At 38.1% G+C, this 11,457-nt stretch overlaps 1 protein-coding gene across 1 annotated transcript in view; it reads right to left on the bottom strand.

The window, feature by feature from the left end:
- hipk2 (homeodomain interacting protein kinase 2) overlaps positions 1–11,457 on the bottom strand; it is a 91,057-nt gene that overhangs the window by 16,843 nt on the left and 62,757 nt on the right. Inside the window, exons 3-5 of the mRNA XM_053500339.1 lie at positions 6,920–7,043; positions 4,628–4,747; positions 1,972–2,058 (exon numbers count right to left, since the gene is read on the bottom strand). Coding sequence (XP_053356314.1) covers positions 1,972–2,058; positions 4,628–4,747; positions 6,920–7,043 — 331 coding nt within the window. The remainder of the gene's footprint in view (positions 1–1,971; positions 2,059–4,627; positions 4,748–6,919; positions 7,044–11,457) is intronic.

Here is an 11,457-nt window from a genome sequence, read left to right as displayed (position 1 = left end):
GCATTTAAACCTTCTGCAATCATCCATAATACAAACCAAGCACGCAGCCCAAACAACTCACTACTCATTTATTCGGAGAGGATTTTCGGAATTCGGAATTGCGCTGGAAGCTGAACTTCGGTGTTTTAATAGAAGCTCGGCCTTTGTCTGTCTGTCTGTCCGTCTGGAGATCTCATTGTGTGAAGCGGTGCAAACCTAGAGATGTCCAGGTTCTAGCGTATTAACCGGCTCAATGCAATATAAATCAGATTTACATTAAATTTACATTTCTATCATTTGTCAAACTTCCTCATCCAAAACGACACACAAAAGCGCTTTGGACGGTCTATCAATGAACATAATCTAATTCTAGTACACATGGGGCAGAGTCTGTAAATACTGTTAGGCAAAAAATCCAGTTTGAGAAGAATTAGTACAATGAGTTAGGACAGCAAGGAAAAACAATATGATTAACAGTACGAAGCAGATTCGAAAAATCAAGTCTTGTACAGCAGGTAGTGTCCGGGATGGGTGCATCGCTTCAACCAAGCTCTGGAATAGAGACGATCTGGACTCATCGGGTCACATAACCTTTTTTTCCCATTTCTTCCAAGTGCAATCTTTACCCTCGCTAGCAAATTGAAGCTTTTCCATTCCGATTAGTCTCACTAACAAGTGGTTATGGCCACACAGCTGTTCAGCGCCAATCCTGTGAATTCTCATCTCACTGCGTGTGTGTGTGTGTGTGTCTGTGGAAATCTTCTTCCTTTCACTATTAAACATAGCTGTGATTTATGCTGTTGATTTTTTTATATCTTTTTTTAACCATGCAATCTCACCATGAGTATAACTCATCTCCAATCATTCATGATTAATTTTTTCTGACCACTTTTTTTCATTGAAGTTGGCAATTTACAGTAGCACTATTGTTACAGCATGTAGTAATATGCTGGACAGTTCGTAACCCAATCTTATTCGCATTAGTTGCCTTCTTTGCTTAAAACAAGCCAATAATTCGACCCTTCTGAAACACAATAGCTTCTCTTTCACAATCACAGGAAATGTCTCCTGACATGGTTGTTTAAGAAATGAGAAGCTACTCACTGCATCAAATAGGGTTCAAGAATTGTTTCCAGCTGAAACACGTTAATTAGTGCAATAATTAAGACTCTAATAATTAAGTATTTGTTTATTGAAATCCAAAAGGCACCTTTTTTTGGGATGAGCAGTTTAGCGTGTTTGCGTGTTTAAATATTTGTTGCATGTTTTTATATTATTATTATTATTATTATTTTGCACTTATATTTATTTGTATTTATTCATTTTGTCAGAATGACGTGAAAGAACCGAACTTGACCCCAGTGAGCAAACACAGTTCTCATGTAGACTAACCATTCACAGATCAACTTATTTCCCTGATTTCCTTTGACTGTTCATCAATTTCCATCTCATGAACACAGTGACCTGAGCTGTTTTTTAGGGGGGGGAAAACCTACACTGAAGCTTGCATCATTGTTGGAAAAGTACAAGCTGTGCTGGTAAGTCCAGGGCACGTTTGACAGCTAATGGGGTGAGCTGATTTAATTTCCAATAACTTGCAGCAATTTGCAGGAAGGAAAAAGTTTTGAAAAAATGATTCACTCAGACTCATCTAACCAAATTCGGGTTGAGGCTTTAGATCACGTCCTTAGTTTCAGAGCGTAAATGTTTTCTTAAAATTATAACAAGTGATGGCACTTCACCAGGGGAAGAACTCGGTTTCACTTACTCATAGACGAATCACTGACAAAGGCATGTGGAATTACACACAGGGGAACGTATGACGTACAACGTTGGACTATTATAACAATTTATATTAGCTACCAAAACTCAACGGGGAAACATTTTTTTTAGTGACATCATTAAAACCCCCAGATGTTAATGCTGTTTGTTTTGTGTGGTTGAGCATTTTTAGCTGTGTATATACAGTATATATACAAAGATTTCCTTTACCTGTGCCATATCGTCCAGGCAGTTGAAAATGTACTTGCGGGCCTCCTTAGACTTGATCCCTGTCTCACCCTCATGATCCTCTGGCGTCTGTGGGGAAGAAAAAACATTTATTCAGTTGCACATGAATCCATTTTACACTGTAATGATACCTATACGTTTCAGAACAGTTGCTAGGCAACCAGGAAATTAGGGACGCTAAGCATGGGATAACTAATAGCTAATGAGTTGGGTAAATTTTATTAGGTAGCTAGCACACAGAAAGGACATTTTGTATATGGAAAAGGAAAGAGAGCATTGACCGTGGACACTAACAGAAACCATAGAGATCATCAAGATTTCCTTTAGATGTGTTACCAAGCACTTGCGTAATTTGTGTATATACATACAGTATATATATATATATATATATATATATATATATATATATATATATATATATATATATATATATATATATATATAGACATTTCATACTTTTTCATATTTAATTAAATGTTTGATACGTATATACTAATAATATTATTAGTAGTAATTAATATTGTATACATTTATATAATACTAATTATATATATATATATATATATATATATATATATATATATATATATATATATATATATTTATATATTATTTATTTTTAATTAATTTAAATATTAGATTTATTATTTATTCTATTTTATTATAATTTTATTATTATTTTATTCAATTTCATGCTTCTTTATTATTATTATTATTATTATTATTATATTTATTTATTTTATTAGAGGGACAGCAAGAATTTCATTATATGTTTCCTTACTGTGCATATAACAATAACACTTGAAACATGAAACTTAAATAACTAAGAAAGCACATAAAATGTACAGATAATTATACTTAAGTGTGATATTAATATATATTATATAATATATGAATATACACACGTATAAATAAACTTTCTTGACATGAGTCCATGAGACTATGGAGTTTTAATAAAGCCATGTTTTTCAGCACAGCATGAGATCAATATATCTGCGCTCAGCTAAGCGGATTGAGGCCACACGCTGCTGCAGCCTTGTAGTGGACTGAAACCTGTTTAAGAGTGGAACAGCTATGCATTCACAACTCGGTGTGCGTCCCAAAGTTCACTTAAGACTAGTCAGGAAACTAGGGTTTTTAGTTAAACTGGTATCAAGTGGCCTTTACTGGCTTGCAGTTTCGGGGTGAGGAAGAGTTGGGAGTTTGGAAAGCAGATTAGAAACAACGCTGTGAGCAACATCCTACGCTTCTCTGGGTTGTGTCATCAGCTTGCTCTATCCCCATTCTGTTTTCATTGGACTTTTGAGCTGTCGACTGGCAGAAATGACAGCGGTGGGGTTTAAGACTGGGGTTTAGGGAGAGATAAGAGGGAAGACAAGCTGCCAGAGACCTAGAGGAGGAACAATGCTGAATGTGAGAATTGGGCTTCTGGAGAGGATGGAGTTGTTAGCCATATTCTGACTGAATCCATTTTACATAGGGGGGGGAGGGTGTAATGTGATCATTATGCGAGTGCCTCTAGAGCTAATGAATCTGTCATTTTGGAGATATTAGCAAAGTTAAAGAGTTCGTTATAATCTCTGAGAATAAAAGTCATAAAAGTGTCGGGTTCAAAGTGGCTTTTATTGTCATTTTAACCATATACAGTAAGAACAGTAGATAATAAAACACACATATATATATATATATATATATATATATATATATATAGAGAGAGAGAGATAGATAGATAGATAGATAGTACAAGTAAATATATATAAGTAAAAAGGCAAAAACAAGCTATTGCACAATATTAATGATAAATGCCATGTGTAAACATAAGGCAGATGAATAAAGTATAGTATTTTATTAATATTATTCATTTATTTAATATGAGATTCTATGCTGTTTTAAATGGGATAATTAAGTTAGATTTAAATTAAATCACACCAAAATTAAGTTTTAATCCTATTAATGTCTAATAATTTATATCTTATTTAAATTAATGTTAAAAACAAATAAATTGTTATATAAATTATATATATAAATATATATCGAAATGCTTCCGTTTGAAAGGAAACAGTGAAATAAATGAGTCATAATGAATTATAATTTAATTGATTATTTTAATAAAAGGACAGAAATCTAGGGTGTAAACACTGCAAGGTAACCATATCAAAATGTATCGAAGCAGGTGTAATTGTCAAACATCAAATCATCGAAATTTGATCCCTTTAAAGATGGTGATGTGACATAATGATCAAGCAAGAAGTGATGCATAACATGTATTTCTATTAAAACTTATATAAAAAAATCTAAATAATGTCAAATAAAAAATCTGGTTCATGATCATGTGTATATTACAAAGACTCTACACAAGGTATTATAATATTGGCACCAGAAAGCTGGCATACTTCCTGCTAAAAAGCGGCACTGCCATGCAACACCAAACACCCATCAGTGTTACTCTACACACAGTGACATGACTCTCTGGAATCATAATGATGCTGCTAATAGTTTGGCTTTCATTTCTGAGACCACTTCAGGTTTTTGTTTGGGCCTGTTCTGTTTTTTTTTAAACATCTGGTAGTAAAATGCGCTATGTGAACATGTGTGTGTGTGTGTGTGTGTGTGTGTGTGAATGCGCGTCTGACCATACCTTTAATCTCCACAGTGGATAGGTGGAATCCGGGTCTCTGTTGAAGAACCTGGTGGTTTTGGTTCCTGCACTCAGCAGATACTCCGCCGGCAGCCCCTGTGTTTGTGAAATGTACCGAATCTAAAAGGGAAAAAAAAAAAAAGAAATATTTTAATATGCAAAGGACTGCTCAAAGCATACACAAGGTGTACTCATCTTCTGACTAAATCTGCTTAAGTAAAGTTCACATGCTGGCCTCTTCTTGTCAAACTTTCACACTGTACCTCCAGCATAACAGTATTATACAGTACCTTAAATAAACAGCATGTAAAAGAATGCCATCACCGCCTCTCCCAAACTCTTTTCATAAACAGCCTGAGAGCTACAATTACACAGAACGGCATCCAGACACCTGAAAGGGGTCTAAATGTGAAAACGGCAGCCTGCAATATCCACAATCATCTCGTGTTTAGTGGTTCCTCCGCCAATCAGTGTCTCTTATCCTGGCTGCACCTGAAACCTTGTTTACACCGTGACCTTGCTTTTAACCTTGCGAAATTTTGATATGACATTTTAACCTCATATGTGGAGGATTTTAGTCTTTTCTTCTACTTTAGTATTACCCAGTTGTTTCAGTTACAATGAAAAAAATAAGCAGTGGTGTTTAAGCTGAATGCTTGCTCAGCCTGAGATCACACGGTTACTCATGGCTAAGCCACCCAAAGTCTAGACAAACATCATATAGTGCAGGTATGTCAAGGTGACCAAAAGTTGCCTCCAAAAACGCACAGAAAGAAGGCTGTGTGCTAAAATGGCAGGAGGCAAATCAAAGTGAGATCCAGAGCTTGTTTATGGCTCTTTTAATTCACGTTGAGTTAGAACATTGGCCCAGGGCCTATCAAACAAGCCAATTTTTTTGGAAGGGTGGATGGGGGGGGGGTGGTGCTAGGGGGTTAGGAGAAGACCCCACACTAACACTCGGGAACCGGACTAATTGGCCTAGTTGTGGCGTCTGTCCAGCATTACAGCGGGGCCTGAGAGAGATGAAAGCCTGAGAGTGTGCACGCATACAGGCACAAACACGCTGCACTTTCGAAAAAGCTGTGAGAACAGCAACATGGCCAGAGGTTTGTTTTGTTTTCTCTCCCTGGAGCACAAACAGTAATTGAAGGATGTATTTTTTTATAGCCATTTGCAGAAAAAGAGACAGACTGAGAGAGAGAGAGAGAGTAAGAGAGTGAGGGAGGGAGAGAGAGAGAGAGAGAGAGCTTCACTGCAGGGCCATACTCGACAGCAGATGCCAAACAGGAAATGCCATTTCTCACTCGCTCATAAACATTTCTAATGCATAATGTATTAATCTATTTTCGAATAACAACCTGTGTGTCCAAAAGCTTCAGAAAAGAAGAGGAATTTGCTGTGTTAAAAAAAGAAAGAAAAAAAGGTGAGTGTAGTATTTGTGCCTATATAAATTTTGAGACAGCAGTGTAAGGATAATGGTTAAGGCAAGGTACTGAACTGAAAAAAAAAAAGATAAATATCGCAGCAATGCGACATAGTGTAACTCCTATGCCATTAGACCACTAAGGGGACATGAGGGCATGGTGGTTGGCACTGTCGCCTCACACCTCCTGAGTCAGGGTTCCATTTTGCCCACCTCCTGGCTCTGCATGTTTGCATGTTCTCTCCATGCTTGCTGGATTTCCTCTCACAGTCCAAAGACATGCAAATTAGGCTAATTGGCATTCCCAAATCGCTGGATGTATGTGTTTGTGCACGGCACCCTGTCCAGGGTGTACCCCGCCTCGTGCCCGAAAATGCCCAGGGATGGGCTCCACTCCATAAAAAAGTTCAACATGCTCACTCCTAGATGCATATTAAGAAAAAAGTTCCAAAAGTTTTTTTTATTGCTGAGTTTACATTAGATTGTGACTCTGATTTCTTCTTTAAAGTGTCTATACAAGAAAATGCATATTTTAAAAAGAAAAAATGATAAATTCTGATAACGTCTGCATCTTTAATTAGGGAAAGCCATTCAGATCAATAAATGCAGTTTCCGTGGGAAAAATAATATTACCAGTCACCTGCCAAAGATTATTAAATAGAATATCTATGTTTTTTTTTTTCTTTAATGGTCCTATTTATCTGTAGCGTCTTGCCTTCAAATGAATCATAAAAAAGTAAGCAATCTTCAGTTCTGTCTAGGGAAAAAGCAGACATCTCTTCAGCCACACTCAGGCATTTTGTCTCGACCAGTCATTAAGCACCCATGTGTCATCACTCTGCAGGATTACGGGCTGATAATAGTCTTACTTGATCGTACTCAGACGCGCCAGGGTAGAGCGGCCAGCCCAGGAAGAGCTCAGCGATGACGCAGCCCAAGGACCACATGTCTATAGCCTCACAGAAGGGCAGGCCAAGGATGATCTCTGGAGCTCTGGAACAGACACAAACACACGGCAGCAGAAGGTCAGCAGAGGACACAGAGAGCGGTGAACAGCCAAGCACTTTATCAAGCCTCATTTCATTAGCAACAGCTCACACATTCAAAGCTAAATCCTGAGTGCTGGAATAGCTAGGGCATAGCTGTGAAAAAGGATTTTTTTTTTCTCTGCAGGAATACTATTTAATACATTTTGATGATATTTACTAAAGGATTAAGATTGCATAACCTCCTTTAAGTTGCTTAACATACTGCAAGAAATAAGTGTTGCTTATGGCTTAACGGACGTTGCTTGTTTCAGTGCTGTCTGAAATACAAATGCCAACACACACACACACACACACACACACAAACACAAATGGTATTTATTTCAGAGTTTAGTCATATTATGTATAATGATCATATACTGTATGAGCAATAAAGAAATTATAAAAATTAATTAATTAATAATAATAAATAAATAAATATCAAAAAAATAATAAATATATACATACTTCCATGACTTATTGTAGAAAAGGTGATCACTTATACTATAGGATATAAATAACACTTAGCACCAACATTTCATTATCTGTTATTATTAAGGTTCCAAGTAAATACAAATGAAATACATTATAGCGAGACAATCTACTATAATTTCCCCTTTTTCACTTTTAAATTTAAAATTTAAAATGTTCCAGCTTTTAGACACATTAAGAGTGAGATATGTTGGAAAAATGAGAATTTTTCCAGGGAAACATATTTCCCAATATATATAATAGTAAAAATATACAGTACACAATATTCCCTGCCCGGCCAAGTTGCACACTCTAATGTGGTGATCAATTCATGTGTGAAAGTGATTCCTCATGCTCCCAGAAACACTCTTTCACAATTTGAGACCTGCAATACGCCCGTGTCAGCGGGAAAGAAAAAAAAATGCATAGATGGCATAACCAAGTCTTTCAGTTCATCAGCTGACTTCATTTTATTGCCACATAATATTGCAGCTCTTAGACCTGACCAACTTCAGATTCTAACACCGCCTCCCGAGGCTTGTACAGTGGGTGCATCGCTTCATGAGCTTCCCTTCCTTCCCTGATCCATCATCCCTCTGGAATAGGGTCAATCAGAAGTCATCAGACCACATGACCTTTTCTGTTGCTCCAAAGTCCGATCTTTATGCTCCCTAGCAAATTGATGGCGTTTTCCTGATTAGTCTCACTAACAAGTGGTTATCTTTTGGTCATACAGCTGTTTCGTTCCAATCCCGTGAGTCCTCACTGCCTTGTGTGGAAACGACCTGACTTTCACTATTAAACACAGCTGTGATTTCTACTGTTGACTTTTTAAGTGATCTCCAATCGTAGTCATTCTTTTTTTTTTTTTTCCTGACTACATTTCTTGGAAAATCTTTCCAAGTTTAATAATATGTCAACCCAATTCCAAAACCTGTAAATTTGACTTTGCATGATGTATGCCAAAAGTCTGACTGTTGAGACTTTTTTTTTTCTTTTTTTCCCCCCAAACAGTGTATCAGAAACCCTTACAGTTAATCCAGTTAATGGAAATCCATTTAAATGTGGATTATTACCTGGATTGTCTGGGTCGTCTAAGAAATATACCTCTTAGCTTTATATCAGCATAAAAACCCCATTACTCTGGGTCGATAAATAAAACACACTTTTTCACCTGCTGTGGTTCATGTGATATGAATGCATAATGTAACACTATGCAGCATAGATAAAAAAATAAATTAAATACCGACTCATTAATATGTGCGTTTGAATGCAAAATATTTAAAATAATTGGGATCTGGATGTAGATATTGCTTTTGGGTATCCGCGAGGAGTGGAACGTTTGAGTGCACTGTGGAAACTGTGGAAACTGGAGCGAAGACCAGGAGGCCGTATCGGTTTCTGCGGCTGCAACCTGCTAATGTGGAACTGATGCAACGAAACCGAAAACTGCAATCTGTTACCTAGGAAACACAAGACCTTTCACTTAACATATATACACGATAATGACAAACGTTGATTTGCATAGATCTGATGTTTTCATAGAAATAGGTACGAGCTGGGAAGCTGGGCAAATGTGATTTGAAAAACCAGTCAGGGTCGTGTGTTTCGAAAGCGAGGTGGATTTCTTTCCGCCCAGCCGTATGCGCTTTCTCTCTCTCACTCTCCAGGGCACCGTGCTGGGAGTAAAAGACGGCTTCGAGAGTGCACGAGCCTCTGTGCCGCTAGGAACAGCTGGGAATCCATCAATCACTCCAGTCTCTCAGCAGATCCAGCACATAAAATATACAGGACGAGTGTGAAGCTCAGGACTACAGTATAGTCGGAATCATTGTGTGGAGGACAGCGGAGGAACATACTGTTCTGAAAGGAGAAGTGAGGGGTTAGACGTGGAGTTTGTCACCCGATCACAGTCGCTCAGCTCCAGCAGAAGGACAAACACACAGTCTGGCTCTATGAAATAGTCCAGGGCTTTCTGCCACCACATATGCAAAAGTGCGGCCTTCCATTCCATCTTCTCTCACTTTCAGTCCATCGCTTGCCATCACAATATGCAAAACAGGCCAGCAGCTGCTAATGCTGAGCTTCTGGTGAGTGTGATCTCGCTCATACACACACACACACACATCTGCACAGCATTATCTCCCTCAGGGCCTTCGCCCAAAATGCAAAAATGATTAGTGACATATTCACTTCTACACCAGTATACCGCTTTTTCCTTATTCTCTCACTCTCGCTCTGGTATAGACACACACACACACACACACACACACATGAGACATGCGCTGGAGTCTATTTTGTATATCTTACCATTTTTATAATACATTTGCATGATGCCGCAGTGATGACGTGATACAATTTATAACTTTTCCAATAAGCTCCAGCTCAAGACGTGCGTAATCCTCGGCCACGTGAGAACAACTAAAAGTGATTTATTTGCTCAATATTAAAATCACAGTTATTCTGGAAACGAAGTCATTTCTCCGCACTGTTATTGTCGCATCTTCAAAGCAGCCAATATGCACATACTACAGTACATACGCCTTGAATAAATCCTCAGGTCTTTTAATCAGATGCTTTAGTTTAGCTTTCGAAATACTGTAGGTGACATGATTCTGCAGTTTGCACCAAGTGATGGCTGTGTGATTTAGCATGCACGCACACACTCACGCACCTGTTCCTCTACAAACCTCCTTTAGTAAGGAAATCATAACGAATATTCCACTGCTCTACATTTTGCCTGCTACAGCTGCGTTTCGGGGTACAAGCACCGTATCCAGACCACACCGCAGCTGAAGTGAAACCACGCTGCTGCGCTGCGCTCAACATGTCGAGCACCTCCATTCAGGCTTTCAGCTGGACTCCCATTGAGTAAAACCACCGTCCACGCAGTGCTGATACACACACAATGCCGTAAATACAGTATGCGCTGTCTTTTGGCCTCGACAAGGGCACAAATATTTGATCTGGCGTCTTTATATCAGTCGCATGACTTTTCTGTTGCGGTTGTCGTACAGTATTTGGGACAGAATTTCTGGCTACAGGGCAAAATGTAATAAGAAGTGAAAGATGTCTTTACTTCCGAAGAAAATAAATGTCAAACTTTTATGACAATTTTTTTTTGCCATAGTCTCCTTGCCTTTCAATACACTTATAAAATAAATTCGTCCAGCTGTCAATACGATGTCGTATTCCCTTATCGAAGAATGTTTTAGGTTGAGCTCCGAGCCATGAATGCACTGCTGCCGTCACATCTTCATCAGAAGTGAACAAACTTTTTGCATAGTTTCGGCAGTGTGGGAAGAAGTGTAAGGACACACATTGTCATGGAAGATTACACCTTTGGATAGTTTAGGCTTCAACTCTTCAATAAGCAACTCTTGATTGTTAAAGCTTTTTCCAGATAATGCTCCAGTAGTGGCCCTTAAGGATCCCAGAAAAGTGTAAGCATCAATTTTCCAGCTGAGGATTTACTCATAGGTTCATAGTGATGAATCCATGAGTCTGGTCTCGTCACCAGTAATGATTTCCTTGAAGAAATCTTCATCTTCATTAGAGTATCACTCCAAATTTAGTTTGCAGATATCCAATCGCTCCTGTTTATGCTCTTCATGTAAGTTGTTTCGGCACCAGGGACACCTCCAGACCACAAAAAAACTAATCACTGCACGCTGCTCTTCTTTCACACAAATTACAAGTTGGGTGTCCTTGTTGGGTGATCTTCGTTTTACATGTACACAATGAATATCATAATGGGGAAAATTAGATCTTAGAGTTTCACAAGATTAAACAGCTATCTGACTGGAAGTCAAATAAGCACTTGAAACAATCGGATGAGCAGAAAATCATCTCAGAATGCAGAGGGAAAAAGGACCAGGCAACTTTTATCCAATATTTTCATTTTTTTATTT

The sequence above is a fragment of the Clarias gariepinus genome, chromosome 7 (genome assembly GCF_024256425.1).
Source record: "Clarias gariepinus isolate MV-2021 ecotype Netherlands chromosome 7, CGAR_prim_01v2, whole genome shotgun sequence".
Taxonomy (NCBI): domain Eukaryota; kingdom Metazoa; phylum Chordata; class Actinopteri; order Siluriformes; family Clariidae; genus Clarias; species Clarias gariepinus.
Note: the sequence above shows the minus strand (reverse complement) of the source record. Positions and strands in the feature narration are given on the sequence as shown.